Source organism: Dipodomys spectabilis, unplaced genomic scaffold, assembly GCF_019054845.1.
Source record: "Dipodomys spectabilis isolate Male_0828 unplaced genomic scaffold, ASM1905484v1 ptg000003l, whole genome shotgun sequence".
NCBI classification, from domain to species: Eukaryota; Metazoa; Chordata; class Mammalia; order Rodentia; family Heteromyidae; genus Dipodomys; species Dipodomys spectabilis.
Window position 1 is genome coordinate 18,205,059 of NW_024870680.1, and position 18,277 is coordinate 18,223,335.

Below are 18,277 nucleotides of genomic sequence, written 5' to 3' on the forward strand. Positions count from 1 at the left end.
AGACTTTTCTACCTGGGCTACTTTGAACCACAATCCTCAGATTTCAGGCTCTTGAGTATCTAGAATTACAGGTGTGAGCCACCAGCACCTAGCAGCAAGGTACTTTAAAAAAAATCTTCAGTAAATTGCTTCTTTTGCATTAATAAAAATACATATGGCCATACCAGGACCTAGCAGGAAGGACGCTGAGGCCAAAGAGGCTGTGTAGGCAAAGGTAATGTGGATTGCAGAAGATATACAGATGAATGTCTAGGATGAAACCCTTGGTCTGGGACAAACATTAGAGAGTGAAAGCCAGAAAGGATTGGGACTGACTGCTGGGTGTGTGGGGGAGGGCTGTTATCAGGAATTTTGCTAAGGTATTCATCAACAGGTGTTGCCCCTCTAATGGCTTAATGGACCTGATTATTATTTCAGCCAGCGTAAAGTCTCTTCTAGTTCTCACACTGGCTCATGCCACAGTTAGTTCCAGATTATGTTTAAAAAACTGTTACTGTGTACATTTAAGGAGTATAATATGCTTTTATAACATACCTATCAGATTAAAATGGTTAGCATAGTAAAAAATGTTCATTATCTTATATTCATTTTTTTCTCCACTGTATCAAGAGAAGCTACAATTTACTCCTTCAACAAGTCTTGATACAATATGCTGTTACCATGTAGAGTGTTCACGTGTACATTACATCTTTGGACTTGTTAACCTTACAAATTTCCTGTTTTATGTCCTTTGACCTACATTTCCCCATTTCCTCTGTCCAACCTGCCTGCTAGTAAAGACCACTTTATTTTATGTATCTATAATGTGAATTTCCCCCCAAACTCCACACATAAGTGAGGCCATGCAATACTTTTCTTTCTGTGTCTGATTTATTTCACTTAGCATAATGCTCAATAAATGCATCAGCGCTATGACAAATGTCAGAATCTGCTTTCTTGAGGCTGAAAATATATATACACATATATGTGCAAGTGCGTGTATATACACACCCATCACATTTATCTGTTCATTCATTGATCATCTTTAACTTTGTCTGCTCCTCAGGTTCCTACAAAAAGGGCAAAGACTGAACATTTCCAGAATCTTTAAGATGAATCAGCCCCATGTCCTGAGAGCTCAAGCAACCACAAGGGACTATTTTTTTTTTTTTTAGCTTAATAGTAATGGTGCCTTTGTATATGGGAGTATAGCAACCAGCTAATTCTAAAGCCCTTAGGGATCCTTTATTTACATTACTTAAAAAGCCACCTCATGAATTTTAGATGTCCAGAAGTAAGGTGTGAAGAGATGTGGGGCCATGAATACATCCATCCACACGAATGTTTGCTAAAAGACACCTGCATGTATATTCTCACCCAAACACAGCTGCAGGTGTCTGCGAACAGCTTCCTATTCTCTTACTGCCTCACAGTCAGGTAAGGGGTTTTAGGTGAAGGTGGGGTTCCTTTTCACATTCCATAGTCATCTAGTGCTCGTCATCTACCACCCTATGCCTCACTGTGTTCTTCATCATTATGGCAAAGTTATTAAAAAGCTTTCCGTTCACTCAGGTCCCACAACTGCTAACACTATTTGTTAAGTTTGGAGGGCAGAAATTATTTTGAGCTTTTAATTTTTTGTTAAAGAAAAACTATTGTTGGTATATCATGTCTGTGGGTTTCCGAGAGAAAGTTATTTCTATTTTTTTTTTGTAGTTTTGCCCGTAGTTTTACATACTTTGGTGCAAGGTTTTTGGTGGAAATGTTCATTTTATAATATGTCATAATACATTATTTTTTGGTCGATCATGAGGCGTGAACTATGGGCCTGAGCACTGTCCCTCAGCAATTCAGCTCAAGGCTAGTGCTCTACTACTTGAGCTACAGCGCCATTTCCAGTTTTCTGGTGGTTTATTGGAGATAAGTGTTTAACACTTTCCTGCTCGGGGTGGCTTTGAATGCAACCCTCAGATCTCAGCCTCCTGAGTAGCTAGGATTACAGGTATGAGCCACCGTCGCCCAGTTTCATTCTTATATTTAATAGCATTTTTTACCGAATAATAAATTAAGATTCTTTTTTGTTCATTCTTTGTTTTTATCTATCTGAAGAATTGCAATGTTTTAATTTTATTTTATCTCATTGTAAAGATGCTATACAGAGTGGTTGCAGTTACATGAGTAAGGTAATGAGTACATTTCTTGTTGAACATTGTTGCCCCCTCCTTTGTTTTTCTCCTACTATTCCTTCCCTCCCCACCTCCCCCACTCACCCCCCAGAAGTTGTAAAGTTCATTTCCAACATAGTGTCCTGTGGGTATCATTGTTGCAATGGGTCATCCTGTGTCCTTGTTTCAGCATTTTGTTATTTCCCCTTCCCCTCCCCAAATTAGATAAATGTATATACAGGATGCAGGGAACCAAAATCAAATACAGTGACAACAGGGGTTATACTACAGGGGGAAGAAAACACAAAAGAAACAAAAAAAATACATAGTATGTTAAAAACATCAAGGTTAAGGAAAAATCTCTGTGTCCATATCTTGGGGTTCATTTCACTTAGCATCATCTGATATGGTCATATGTACACAGCTTTTGAGCTTTTCTGCTCATCTGATAAGATTTTTCTAGACATATACTAATTATTGCAAATAAGGGAAACCATGGGATCTATATTTCTTTGGGTCTGGCTTACTTCACTTAATATGTTTTTTTTTTTTCCAAGTCTTTCTATTTCCTAACAAAAGAGGCAGTGTCATTCTTTCTGATGGAAGCATAGAAATCCATTGTATGTATGTATATATATATATGTATTATATACCAAATTTTATTGATCCATTCATCTACTGAGGGTCATTTGGATTCTTTTGCTTTTGTTTTTATTTTAAAAATTACCCGTAAGTAGTTGTGTGCAGGGTTTCAATTCAACATGTCCCGTAGGGAGTACCATGCATCTTGATCAGTTCACCCCTTTCTTTCATCACTCGTCTCTCCCAACCACACCCAGACCCTCAAATTATCTGGTTCCATGTTTTACATAAATATACAGATATAGGTAGATAATATATATAGAGATATATAGCTGTAGATATATTAGCATGTTAGTAAATGAAAACATGACAAAATATCTTCTCTACAACATGGATGCTATTATAGAACATTGTTAATCAATGTTATATATACCACTGTACAGTGTGATGTGCACTCTCCCAATTGCAGAACCATTTGTGTGCATTTTGATATCCTAGTGTTTGTTTTTCATTTTGAAACTCTTTCTATCTTTTGGCATTAGCACTCAGGTCATTTCATGATGGCTTTCCTCAGGTACATCTCCAGGGTGCCACCATGAGGATGTGCAATGCCACCGGCCACCCTCCTTTCTTCATTCTCCAAGGCATTCCTGGGATGGAAGACAAACACCGCTGGATGTCTATCCCCTTCTCCTCCATGTATTTTGTCACTGTGCTCGGGAACTGCACCATCCTCTTCACCATCTCCACAGAGCGTTCCCTCCACAAGCCCATGTTCCTGCTTCTCTGCTTCTTGGCCCTCACAGACCTGGGCATGTCTACAACCACCATTCCTAAGGTGCTGTGCATCTTCTGGTTTGGTCAGAGTAAGATCAGCTATGAAGGCTGCCTGGTCCAGCTGTTCTTCATCCACTCCATCTCTGCCTTACAGTCTGCTATCCTAACGACCATGGCTTTTGACCGCTATGTGGCCATCTGCAAGCCCTTGCATTATGCCACCATTCTTTCTAACAGTCGCATTGGGATCATCGGCCTTGTGAGCTTGGTGAGAGCCATCGTGTTTATTATCCCCATGCCCATCTTCCTTCAGCATATGCCCTTCCATGCCAACCGTGTCATCCCTACCACCTACTGTGAGCACATGGCTGTGGTAAAGCTGGTGTGTGTGGACACCACACTCAACCGTATATATGGTCTCGTGATAGCCCTGTTGGTGGTTGGGCTAGATATCTCAGCCATTGCCTCCTCATACGTGCTGATCATCCGGGCTATCATGCGTCTGTCTTCTAAGGAAGCCCACCACAAGGCAGTGAACACCTGCACCACACATATCTGTGTCATGCTCATCTCTTACACACCTTCGCTTTTCTCCTTTCTTACCCATCGCTTTGGCAAAGGCATTCCACCTCATATTCACACGATCCTTGGCAACCTCTATTTCCTTATACCTCCAATGCTCAATCCTATCATTTATGGAGTGAAAACGAAGGAGTTTCGGGACAAAGTGACCAAGTATCTGTGCCTGAGGAAGGAGCCCATCACCACTGCTCATGGTCAGAAAATCGTTTGATAATTCAGCAGTTACAGGTATGGGGAAGGAGTAGTCAGTGAATGACGTTTGAAGGGAATCAACAAGTGGCAGAAAGAGGCCAAATTGGTAGGTTAGCTACTAAGAAATTTATGAGAGACCTTGGTTTCAGGAACCCAAAAGAAAGGCAATTATCCCTTGTGAATAAAGTAGCATCTGCTTTTCATCACCAACAGTGTAATTGAGTAAATTACATTATGATACAATATGTAAAATTTTTTAAAAAAAAATTGTAAATCAGTTTATTTTCTTGGAAAAATATTTCATCTTCTGACAATTGGGAATTACACTTGCTGAAATGCTTCTTAAAAATCCAGAAGCCTTTTACCTACTTTGATGTCTCCCCCTTTACATGTAAACTTTGTTAAAATTCTATTTTGAATCACAACATAAGCATTTTTTCCTGAAAACACTTGTAAGAAGTATTTCTGCTTGACCAGTGAGACATGCATCTTCCCGCAATCATTACATTCTTTTGTATTGTTCACATGTAGGCACGAGCGAGTGTGTGTGTGTGTGTGTGTGTGTGTGTGTGTGGTAAGTGCGGTACACCCCAGCTCAACATTGTTCTTTCTATTGGTGTGTTTAATATCATCAAAGCTTCTAGAAATGCCATGCTAATTCACACTTAAAATGAATTATTTGGCATTTAAAACAAGGCTTATCTTTCTGCTTTTTTTCTTTTCTCAACAATTTACACTTTTCAAACCCTTTGTCTTTGGTTTATTTCTAAATACTTTATTATTATTGTTCAAATTGTTAAGTGATATCTTAAAGTTTGGTCAATTCATTGTTAGAGAAATGCAGCTGATTTGTGTTAATTCTGTTACTGTACAAGTTGCTGAGCATTTGTTGAATCTTTTAAGGTTTTCTACATGTAGCATCTTCCTTTTCAATTTCAGTGTCCTGTTTCTGGCTTGATTGTGTAAAAACACTTTGGACAATAACACCCGTTCATGCAGGATAAAGTGGTATGTTTTCATATGGTGAATAACATAAGAGCAAACAATAACTGGCCCACCACCAGTGAGTGCTAGAATACTACTACTTGGCTTACCCAGGCATGCTTAAGTTAAATGTGGGTCTGGGCATGTATCTCTATTTGTGTGTTCAAAGGGGAATGGAGGATGAGAGTCATTTATTTAATTATCTCTAATGAAGAGACTTACATTTGGGCAACAGAACTTGCTGCTTCTTCATGAGCCTAGAAAAATTAGGTAGAGGAAATACCATCTCCAACTTCTAGAGAAACATTCAAGAAAAAGGAAGAAAATGAGAGGCTCCTTGGGTTCAAAGGCTGATATGCATTTTAACTAATCTGGTGTTAGTAAAACCTTCTAGAGTCAGCACTTCTGCTTGTTTCCACTAATTCCAGCATCTGTGAAGGTTCTCCTGAGACAAGTCAACTTGGAATACTTTTTAAGTGTCATAGTTGTAAAAGTTAATTTCATACCACAAATTACTATGAAATGATGGGTGAGGATTGTTTAATAGAAAACTCAATTTCATTGAATACAGATTTAAGACTTCCTTTGATATTAATCAAGGATTTACTACTGAAGGTCTCTCTGTAGGTTAAAAAATTTCCAACTTTTAGAACCTCAAAGAATCTATTTTTAGTAAGAAAAAACAATTACACCTAATTTAGATAAACTTAGAATATGTTCTTTCAAAAAACTTACAAAAGACAACTTCAACAAAGAAAAAGAGCTTCAAGAAAAGGTGTTGATAGTTTCTCAATATATTTACTTTTATTTCATTAGTTTATTAATTTTGTGCCAGTATTGGGGCTCAAATTTAGGTCATTGTGCTCTACTTTGCTGTTTTGCTACTGGATAATGCTTTTCTACTTGAGTCACACCTTTAACTCTAGCTTTTTTTTTTTTGGGTCCGGTCGTGGGGACTGAACTCTGGGCCTGGGCGCTGCCCCTCAGCTCTTCAGCTCAAGGCTAGCGCTCTACCACTTGAGCCACAGAGCCACTTCTAGCTTTTTTCTTTTTGCTTATGTGGTGCTGAGGAATCGAACCCAGGGCCTCATGCATGCAAGGCAAGCGCTTTACCACTAAGCCACCTTCCCAGCCCTCTAGCTCTAGCTCTATGCTGTTCATTGAAAATAAGAGTATCGGACATGATCTGCCCCAAGCTGGCTTTAGGTCTCACTCTCATTTCCCAGTCTCCTCAGTAGCTAGTATTATAGGCATGAGCCATCAGAGATTGACTGCGTATTTACTACGTTCTGAGTCTTATTTTGGGGGCAGAACTAAATAAGAATGTATTATCATTCAAATTTTATTATCCATGTTTTATTGTTTTTGAGAAAAATATGGTTGATAAAATAGTCCAAGGTAGTAGGATATTCAAAGTAATAAGCAAGTCTCCATGCAACTATATTTCCATAATTCTATAGAAAAATACTTCAAATTTGATTCTTTCTAAAATATGAGGAGAGAGGATAGACATAGACTATTTTAAAGTTAAGTCAAGATGTTGACATCAGAAGCAAGGGGAATGTAGGCCAGAGGTACTCATGTAAAGCACCAATGACTTTAATAGAAGCAAACCTTGTCGGTGTTTCCAAGATTGTCATATAAACTGTGACAGTTAATCCAATGTAAAGTTAAGGGGTTAGAGGCTGAGATCTGAGGACTACAGTTTGAAATCAGCCTGGGCACACAAATCTGAGAGACTAATTACCAGCTAACTAGCAAAAGCCAGATGTCGCTCAAATGGTAGAGATTCAGCCAGGAATGAAAAAAAGCCATGCAAAGTAAATAAATATTATGTGTTGGTAAAATTGAATCTAGTTGTCAATTTATACAAATGAGAATACAACAGTTAAAATCTGTGTTATTTACTAAATAATATCTTAGTGACTATTCCATATCTATCATATTTTAGATGTTTTTTTCAAAGCTTTGTAGCATTTCTTATACAGTGCTAACATACATTTAAGCAGTTGCTTATTGATGGACAGATGATTGTTTCTAGACCTTTGTTGTTTAAAAAGCTCACATGCGAAGCTATGTATGGTGTCATGTACTTGTATTCTACCTGTATTCTTAGCATTCCATAGGCTCAGGTAGGAGGATCATGAATTCAAGCCTAAGCTACCTAGGGAGACCTTGTCTTAAAAACAAAAACAAAAGCCAAAAACAAACACAAAAAAGACTATTAAGCATGCTGCTGTATTGACAGTTCATTCGTTTGGAGAAAGTAAGAATCACTCAAAACAGGTAGAAATAGAGTTATTAGAACAAAGGGACAAAGCACTTTGTACTTTTTACCATAGCAATTTTGAATAGTTATCAATATACACAACAGAAATGGTAAACATTAAAATGCATTTTGTACAATGTAAACAATCCTTCCCCACTTTCCACCAGATGATGTCTAGGAGGTATTTTAATCTATTTTTGAGATTTTTTAGAGCTGAAATAACATATAACCAACAGCTTGGCAGCTTAAAATAATAGTTGTTGCTGTTGTTGTTGTTTTTCCTCTTATGGTTCTGGAGACTAACTGCAAATCAAGTTGTTAGCAGGGCCCGGTTCCCTTTGATGGCACTGGGGAGACTCTTTCCTTGCCTGTGTCCTAGCTTCTGATGGTTGCTTGCAATCATTGGCATGCTTTCCCTTGAAAGTGTATCAATAACCTCTGCTTCTGTCATCTCTTTTGATCCTTCATGGGTATGTCTTCATACCATCCTCCTTTGAATCAAATACTCCTCTTCCTACAAGGATGCCAGTCATTTAGGTTAGATTTCCCTCTCATCCAGCATCATCAGCTCATTTTAACTTGATTACACTACAAATATTTATTTTATTTCTAAATAAGGACACATTCTGAAGTCTTGAATGGCCATGAATTTTGGAGGGCAAACCATTCAGCATAGTAAAACAGGTCTGTTCAGGCATATTTTTTATGCAAACAAAAATTCTGCAAGTGTTATTACTGCAAAAACAAATCAGTGGGGGAGGAAAGGGATAGTAGGAGAAAAACAAAGGAGGGAGTAACAATGTTCAACAAGAAATGTACTCATTACGTTACTCATGTAACTGTAACCCCTCTGTACAGCGTCTTTACAATAAAATAAAATTTAAAAACAGAAATCAAGTTTACAAATACTATTTTACAATTTATTGTTTAAATGAATACTATTTGACTTCAAGCCATGATAGCATATATCAATTTATCTCACTTTTAAAAACCTGTCTTGTAGTATTATTTAACCAACCCCATGTTAATAGACGTTGATTCCACTTATTCATTTTTTATAAATGATGCTGTGGTTTTAGAACAGAGGCTAGAAAATTACAGCTCCTGCACTAAATTTGATCTGCTGTCTATTGGTATAATAAAGTTTTTTTTTAATTTTTGGAAGAGAGGGGAATTTGTTTACTCATTATATGTGACTCTCATTGCACTACAGTAGAAGAGCTGATTAATTGTGACCTCGACTACATTAACTGACAAGTCAAAACATGTTCAGAAAAGTGTACTGATCTGTGCCTTTAAGGAATACAGGTGTAAGAGAGAGTGTGTATGTGTGTGAGAGTTAGAAATAGATTCTTCTTCCTTTATTGGCAAATACTAAGCTATTTCATCATATTTTGTGAATAGGACAGTGTGTCATGTAGTATTAGCTATTTTTCTCTCATGATACAAACCTCATAATATGTAGGGTTTGTTGTCCTCAAGGAAAACTCTCAAGTCATTTATTCTGATAAGATTCCATTAATTTTCAAGAAACATAAAGAGCTACAGGCAAACAAAAAGCTACAGGCATCACTGTGTTTTTGAAAACATTGTTAGTATATAATTAATACAATGGTATCTCATTGGTATAGTTATATACATGCATACAATGGTACTTTAATGAAATCTACCCCTCCATTATTCTTTCTTATCACATTTTCCTTTTTAATAGTCTCTGGATCTCATCTATATCCATCATCAATTTTCCTCCATTTTCACCCTAAGTATCATCATTGCCCACTTTGGGAAAAATATCAGAATCCTATTAAATTAAAAAGTCATGATAAAAATCAATTGTCTAAAGAGGTTTTACATGTGAAGGTGCAATGCAAAGACAAAGGGTGCCAGGTTCCTTTAGTAAGAAGGTACTAGTTAGAAACAGATACATACACACACACATACACACACACACACACACACACACACACACACACACACACACACACACACACACACACACACTAAGCAATAGCAAATACCAAAAAAGCAAAAAAGGTGTCAATACAAACTCTCCATCAAGACAACAAAAGAAAATCTGTTTCTATATAGAAAGAAACTTTGTGTCTAGTTGATATATGTGAATGCAGATATGAACATCATCAGAGAACTTGTACTGTCCTTGTCCTTGTTAAATACACATAGAAAGAGATCCCTTAAGATCTTGCTTTTGAAGATCATAGCTCAATAAAAGTACAAACACATTAGCCCTTTGTGAATGAAAGAGGGAGGGGAAGAAAAGGGGGAAAAGAGGGGGAGGGGAAAAGCAAGGAGAGAGAGGGAGAGGGAGAGGGAGAGGGATGGCGGGAAAGAGGGAGGGAGGGAAGGAAGGAGGAAAGAAAGAGAAAGAAGGAAGAAAGGACGGGCAGGTGAAGCAAATAATTTCTTTGTGGTCTATTCTTTGCACAGTTCACGCGGAGAAACAACTAAGTCTTAGATGGTTGAAGAAAAGTGTTGTCAGTTGTCAGCCTATGAAGTTCTTCTGCATAGGCATTTGGCCACCCTCTTCCTCATTTCCTTCATCTTTATACCGTAGATGATAGGGTTGAGCATTGAAGGCAAGAGAAGGTAGAGATTGGCAAGGAGAATATGGGCATGAGGTGGAATGTGGCGACCGATGCGGTGGGCGATGGAAGAAAAGAGGGCAGGCACATAAGTAACAAGGATGACAAAGAGATGGGCAGAGCAGGTGTTGAGGGCTTTGAAGGTGGCATCTCGAGAGTTGAGGCGTACCACAGCCTGCAGGATGAGGGCATAGGAGAAGCCAATGAGAAGCAGATCGAGTCCAACCACAAGCAATACCACAAAGAGCCCGTAGATGCGATTGGGTCTAGTGTGGCTGCAAGCCATTTTCACCACAGCCATGTGGTCACAGTATGTGTGAGGAATGACTCTTTGGCAGAAAGTCAGCCTTTGAAGTAGAAGAGGCATAGGCAGGATGAGGATCACACCCTTGGCCAGAGCCATTAATCCCAGACGCCCAACTAGAGAATGACTCAGAATTGTATTGTAGCGTAATGGCTCACACACCGCCACGAAACGGTCAAAAGCCATCGCAACAAGTAGAGCTGATCGGACGACAGATGCCCCATGGATGAAAAACATCTGCGTGAAACAGACATTAGCAGCTATGTCTCGATCCTTGAGCCAGAAGATGCACAGGGTCTTGGGCACAAAAGCAAGAGTGGATATAATGTCAGCCGTCATCAGCAGGGCCAGGAGTAGGTACATAGGTGTGTGAAGGGTGGGCTGTGTGGCCACCAGGAAGAGGATAGCTCCATTACCAAGGAGGATAGCCAAAAACATTGAAGAAAAAGGAACCGATAGCCACGAATGCTGTGACTCTAAGCCAGGAATGCCCACCAGAATGAAGCTGGAATGGTTGAGGAGCAGCATGGCAGAAACTGCTGGTGGTGGTACAAGATGATTTATACACCTGCCAATGAGACATGTTTGGTGAGATCCTTGTATTAGTCTGAGACTAATGACATGCTGAGTTGGGGTCTAGGGAGTGATTAATTACCTGTTTGAATGATGAAGTCTACTTCTGATTTTAGGTCAACCTCTAACCACCATGATCAGTTTTACAATCTGTCTTTTCTGGGGCTTTGTTTTCTTTTCTGTGTCAGAATGTTGTAGTGAACCTTTATTTTCAACCCTCACATTTGAGCAATTCAGGGACACCTGAAAAAAGAATGGTTGTACCTCTTTGGGAAGATTTCAATGTATACCCCTTATTCCAAGAGTGTTGAGTGGTTGAAGGCACAATATTTGCACTTTTATGTGCTCTCTTTCTTTCCAGGATCTGATTTCTATTGGTGATAACCTTTTCTTCTTCCTGCAGCTGTCTTTTTTTTTTTCTTTTTGAGGAGATATCAACCTATGGTACTTACAATGTCCAAATAAGGACACTATCAATTGATCATCTCCTAAATTAGTACATATGTGCTGTTAGACAATTAAAAAAAAAAAAAAAAGATTTCCTGAACCAATTTGTGAATCTCTTTCTCTTCTTAATTGGTCTTCATGTGTCAATTGTGTTTATTCTTAATTCTAAAGTATTTGCTCCAAGCTGGTCTGCTGGAATATCTAAGGACATTTGTTTTCTTCATTTCCTAAGATGAATTAATTAGAATTTCTGTTTTCCAGAAATCTACAGGCACTCTAAGCAGTAATTAAATCAAGAAAACTTTGCTATTTCCCTTCCCTTTCCCAAATTAGAAAAATGTATATACAAAATGCAGGACACTGACATCAAATACAGTGACAACAAGGGTTATACTGTGGAGGAAGAACATATAAGAGAAACCAAAAAATCACATAGTACATTTTAGATACATTAAAAACAATAGCAAGAAAGAAAAAAAAAGTTGTGTCCCTATCTTGGGGTTCATTTCACTTACCATCATCTTTAAAAAAATTTTTTAATGTGAAAATACCGTACAGAGGGATAAAGAAATTCTATATTGCCATTGTTACTTCTAGCAAGAATTCAATTTTCATACTACTGTGTTCAGTATGGGAGAAAAGGATCAGCAACACAAAGGAAAACCCTTGCCTGTATCAGGAAGTAACACTGTCACCAATATTCTTAGCACCATATTAGCACAACCATATGATTTATAAAAGTGATTCGAGGAACTCTTAGAAGACTTGCATTCATACAAACTAAGGAGATACAGATATGTTAGTTCTGACACAAGCAGGAAGCATCTCAGATAGGGACTACAAGAAGTATTTAAGATGAAAGTAGATATTAAACACTTGGACATGAAAAATTATACAGGACTCTAGACATCCACACAATGAGACTAATAAAGGATGTTCTTAGGAGAGGACCACAAAGGTTCAATAGCTTTGTGCATATGATTATGTACAATTTAATGGTTATCAAAATGAGCTCCAAGAAATGGAAACAAGGGGTATTTTGTTATTTTGCTTTCTGTTTTTGTTTTGGATTTTTTCTCCTTTGTTGCTTTTTTAAATTTCTGTACCTTTTGTCTAGTATGTAAGTTTATCTGCTTAGGGGAAGGTAGGGGGTGCACAGAAATGGTGGGAACAAATGCAGCAGCAATACTCACTGGACACTATGTTGAAAATGAACTATACAACTTGTCGGGGAAAGGGGTTGGGAAGAAAAAAACTGAGAGAAAATGAGGGAAGAGGTGACACCGTTCAAATAGAAATGTACTCATTACCTGACTTATGTAACTTCAACCCCTCTTTACATCATTTTTACAATAACAAAAAAAGGAAAATAGATATTAAATCAATTGTGCTGCATGGAGCTTCTTCCTATGGTAAAAGTGTACCTTGGAAAGCCTATCTATAGGAGGTGGCATAAAAGGATGTGATTTAGATATATTGAGTTAGAAGCCCACCACAGAGGACACACATGATTTTAATGATTTTATGATGTGAATCACTGAATTCACTAAAACTATTATAAGATACTATTATCGCCATAAAATGTAACATTAAGTTACTCTTTTAGAACCTAATAATATCTGAAAAATGTGTTTCAGGTTCTTTTTGTTCCTTTACCATCCTACCTTCTCACCAAGCTATAAAAGCAGTTCCATCATTGTATTTACATTCTTGTGTTTATATTCTATATCTTTGGTCTTCACTCCCTGTGCTGGACTAATAGAGTAATAGTGTTATTCTATTGAACAACCTCCACCTACCCTTCTCCTCCAGCTGAGCAGCTGAACATAACTTCCAAGAAACATAACCACAGCTCTCAGGTGAGTTCCCAAACACCTAGGCAATCATAACACATGTCCATCCCTACATCTATGTGAAACACCACACTATTGTTCTCCTTAGTCTGCCACCTCCAAGCAAGAAGATGGTGGTAGGGGGAAACTTTCTGGAATACAGTGTAAACACATGTGGAAATGTAACAATGAAATCCCTCTTGTATAAATAGTGTAAGCTAATAACATACCCAAGAAGATGATCCTTCTACTTTGTAGAAATGAAAATGAAATTTACTTATTGTAGAAATGAAAATGAAATTTACTCATTTCTACAACGCCCCCTAGTGCTGACCAGGGCCATTGGCACCCACACTGTCTTCCTATGAATTCTCATTTAAGGTTTACCCATCTGCATCTGAAATGAGTCACAATTGCTACTGCAGTGAGGCCCCTCTCTCCCACCTCCCAGACACTGAATCTGTGAGTCTCACTTCTTTCACGGTTACAGCTAGCTTTCAAACAGCTGCTGGCATCACTCCTCATTGCTCTTTCTGCTTCTCTTGCCCCTACAAATTACTTGCTGCTCACAGAGCAGCTATGCCATCTTGAAAATCTTTGGAAATAGAAATAACATGCTATCTTAACCCTCAATGGCTTCCTATGCTATAAAGAAGAAAATCAGGATTTTTTATGCATCATGATGTTTAAAGCACCCTGGCATAGGGTCCCCATGAGTATTCTCAATCCTCACAAAGTATAAGGCAGCATCTGGGTTCAGCTTATTCTATCTTCTACCACCTCTCACCCTGTGTGTCCTGTTCTTAGCCATTTCACTGTGTCTGTGTTAGTCCTGGGGCTTGAACCCAGGAACTTGCACTCTTGTTTGACTTTTCCACTCAAGTCTGGCACTCTACTGCTTGAACCAGACATCCAGTCCTAGCATTTTGCTGGTTAACTTAGCTGGTTTTGAACCATGATCCTCAGATCTCAGACTCCTGAGTAGTTAGGATTACAGGGGTTGGCCACCAGCACCTGGCTTGTTTTTCAGTCTGATAAGCTTTTCCTGCCCCACAGTGCTTACTCTGGCTCTTCTATCCCTGATAACCTTCATGTCACTGGCTCCCTATTTAAACATGAAGCTGTGCTTCATTGCATCTTGAACTTCAATTTTATGTGATATGAAATGGCCTAATATCTTAAAAAAACAACCTTTGTTTCTAAACATCTTTATACTTCATGGAAAAGAAAAGTGATTCACAGCAGACTGAACATTAGATAGATATTCTGAGGACTTTCACAATTCTGAAACCTAGGTTCCAGCAATTGAACCTGGAAGTACAGATTGGTGCACAGCAGCTTCTATTCTTTATATTTTATTTTTTTTTGCTGGTCGTGGGACCTGAACTCTGGGCCTGGGCGCTGTCCCTTAGCTCTTCAGCTCAAGGCTAGTGCTCTACCACTTGAGCCACAGTGCCACTTCTGGCTTTTTCTGCTTATGTGGTGCTGAGGAATCTAACCCAGGGTCTCATGCATGCAAGGCAAGCACTCTACCACTGAGCCACCTTCCCAGCTCCAGCAGCTTCTATTCTTTAGAGCAGGAACTTCCCTGTGCAGACATATTAAGAACGACTCAGCTCAAGAGTTAAGGCTAAAACTAGTTATACGAGTATATGAAGTAGGTCTTCATGCTTAGTTTCTTCTCTGTTTTTTGTCTCCTATCCCCCATTCTTCTTTGTTTTTCTTTCTTCAGTATGCACATTTTATAGATAGCCACATCAAAGTTATATATATATATATATATATTGCCAGTTCCGGGGCTTGAACTGGGCACTGTCCCTGGGCTTCTGTTGCTCAAGGCTAGCGCTCTACTACTAGAGCCACAGTGCCACTCTGGCCTTTTCTGTTTATTTGGTCCTGAGGAATCGAATTCAGGGCATACGAGGCCAGCACTCTACCACTAAGCCACATTCCCAGCCTCAAAGTTCAATAAATTTTATAACAGATTTGAAAGAGTCTATGGAGCTTAAGATGACTCATCCTCACACAAGGCATAGAAAATCTTGAAGAAGTCAAATTTACCATAGCCGCAAACAAGAAGATAGATGCAAGTTGTTTTAATTACATAAGTAAGAACTTACCTGGAAATGGTCTACTACATTCTTCCTACCAACTGCTTTGCTTTTGGTAACCAGAGTCTTGACATTTGAAAGTCACAGCTTGGATCTGCCTGTCAAAATCTTCAGAGCTACCCTCCCTCCCCTCTCCTGTGCTCATTCACTGGAAGGGAAAAACCCACAGGATGAGCTTTCTGCCCACCCCAGCTCTCATCCTGAATTTCTTTCCTGCAATATAACACAAATGCTTTCTTGTTACAATGGGTAGAGGCTCTTAGGATATATAAAGAGAATTTGAGCTCTATTATTTCATCCTTTAAGAATTCTAGGCACAGCCATGGCTCTTTAGAGACCAAGAAAATAAGGAGAGTACAAGAAGTTCATTAAGAGATCCCACTGGACTTTCATTTAAAGGGCACTCTGACCCCAGAGGAAAGGGGGTAATTTTACCTGTTCCTAGCTTCCCTGTCATAGTAAGTCTTTACCTGGATATGTAGTTTCTTTTCACTTTTGCCAAAATAGGAGCAGCTTTGTGGTGACATCTTTACCCTGGGAAATCCACAGATTCTTTTCATCATCTGGATTTTACAATTAAACTCTCCTCTCTTCCTGTAGATAAACTTTAAGTAATTTTATACATCATTTTGAGATCGTAGGGAAATAGGTGTGGTACTCTGGGAAAATCTCAATGATATTGAGAAAAATTTTGCCCTTTTGTGTTCATTGATTAATACATTCTTTTATTTCTGATTAACAATGCCAGATAGGTAACTTGAATGTGTGAGTCTACTTTGCTTTTACTCTTTTCACCCAAGTGATACTCCAGTAGTAATTTGACACTAACTTCTATGGCTTTTAATAATCTACAGGGCCTAACAAAGCAAGTCTTTTCACCTTGCTCTCATAAACTTGACTAATCTTAGATTCTTTTATTTTCATATAAATTCCATTATCCATCCATAGAATTCTTCTTGGAGTTTTCATTGGAGTTGCATCTACTTCATAGCTTCTTAGGGGAGATTGGATGTCTTCTTAGGATCGAGTCTTTTGTCCAGGTTCATAGTGCTGTTCTCTTTAATCACAGATATTCTATTCAAGAAGAACACTGACAACAATTTTTCACAATTTTGCCCATCTATTTATGTTTATATTGTGTCTGTCAATAATCATATTGAATACTTTTAGCATGCTGCCAAATTCTCTGCAAAATCTCTTACACTTTCCATACAAAGTTATGCTTCTTTATGTAGAAATTTTATTAAGTAGTTTTACACAAACAATCCAATTCCACAACTCAAAGTATGAGTACTGTGCATCTTGAGCAATGTCGCCCTTTCTTTCCTCATTTGATTCCTACCCTCAAGTTACATAGTTCAATTTTTACATAATATACTTTGAATATAGTAACTGCATTGCTCACCCTTCCTCCCTCCGTTGCTATTCATTTCTCCCTTCACTTTCCTCCCCTCCAAACAAGTTTCTGTTTCCTGCTATTCACGTTGTTAAACCGTCCTTTCATGCTCCTCATTCCCTTTATTAGTAGGCTCCCCCTTATGACATGGCTATGACCTTCTAGATGGTGCTCAGGACACAGGGCAGAGCTCAGAGTAGATACCTCAGTATTATTGCCCCAGGAGTATTTAGGTGTGCTCCAAATCTTCACCATTTGCCTCACATTTCTTTCTTTTTCTTTCTTTTTTTTTTTTTTTGGGTCCAGTCGTGGGGCCTGAACTCTGGGCCTGGGCACTGTCCCTCAGCTCTTCAGCTCAAGGCTAGCGCTCTACCACTTGAGCCACAGCGCCACTTCCGGCTTTTTTCTTTTTGCTTATGTGGTGCTGACGAATCGAACCCAGGGCCTCAGGCATGCAAGGCAAGCGCTCTACCACTGAGCCACCTTCCCAGCCCTTGCCTCACATTTCTAACTGTCTTGAGTCACAAGTACCTGTGACTACTGGCTTCTCATCATATTATTATATCAGTCTATATGACTTTCGTAGGCTAATATTTTTATAGACCTATGATGCAAATTTTCATTAGGGTTTTATAACATTGTATAATACTTTTACTGCCTTATATTCTGTATCTATCTTATGGCCTCCCCCACTCCATGATAATACTGGAGTTTAGATTCAGGATCCTGGACTGGCTAGGCAGTCCTGGATAGGCTACTTGAGCCACATTTCTAGCTTTTTTTTTTTCCTTTTGGATTTTGGAGACAGAGTCTTATGTAGCCCAGTTTGATCTCAAATTTTTATCCTGTCTCCTCTTCATAATTTCTGGAATTATAGGCATGTTCCACCCTCAGTACTATTTCCTCTTTCTGAGAATGATTTTATGTGTTATTTTCCTTCTCTCAAACACTTCAGATTCCTTACAGAGTACACAAATAATGAGACAAGGCAGGAAGAAAGAGAGAGAGATAGAGACAGAGAAAAAAGAGAAGAGGAGAGAAGAGGAGAGAGGAGAGGAAAGGAGAGGAGAGGAGAGGGAAGGAAGGAAAAATGAAAGAAGAAAGAAAGAAAGAAAGACAGACAGACAGAAAGAAAGAAAGAAAGAAAGAAAGAAAGAAAGAAAGAAAGAAAGAAAGAAAGAAAGAAAGAAAGGAAGGAAGGAAGGAAGGAAGGAAGGAAGGAAGGAAGGAAGGAAGGAAGGAAGGAAGGGAGGAAGGAAGGAAGGAAGCCCACTGAACAGATAGCAGGAATTACATTTTGCAATCCTAGGCATGCGAGAAAGCTAGTTTCAAGCCTCTCCCCTGTCAAGGAAGTTCTAAGCTCTCTTCCAAGCTTTGCCCTCTGATTAAGTCAGGCCCACTCATTCTCTAACTCATCAGACTATGGTGTTTTAGTGCATTTGTGCAATCCCTTTGAAGCAGCACCTCTGTTAAGGGTTTCAATA

The 18,277-nt window shown here is 38.7% G+C and overlaps 1 protein-coding gene and 1 pseudogene across 1 annotated transcript; one reads left to right on the top strand and one right to left on the bottom strand.

Annotated features, from left to right (window-relative positions):
• The first annotated feature begins 1,288 nt into the window (after positions 1-1,288).
• Positions 1,289-4,296, top strand: LOC122114054 (annotated as a pseudogene).
• Positions 4,297-10,035: 5,739 nt separating this feature from the next.
• Positions 10,036-10,962, bottom strand: LOC122114069 (putative olfactory receptor 52P1). The gene has a single exon (XM_042687164.1). The coding sequence runs from the start codon at positions 10,960-10,962 to the stop codon at positions 10,036-10,038; it is 927 nt and encodes a 308-aa protein (XP_042543098.1).
• Between the last annotated feature and the right edge of the window lie 7,315 nt (positions 10,963-18,277).

What these genes read in the sequence shown, in the direction of transcription:
- LOC122114069 (XM_042687164.1), bottom strand. Translation starts at nt 10,962, where the DNA reads ATGCTGCTCCTCAACCATTCCAGCTTCATTCTGGTGGGCATTCCTGGC.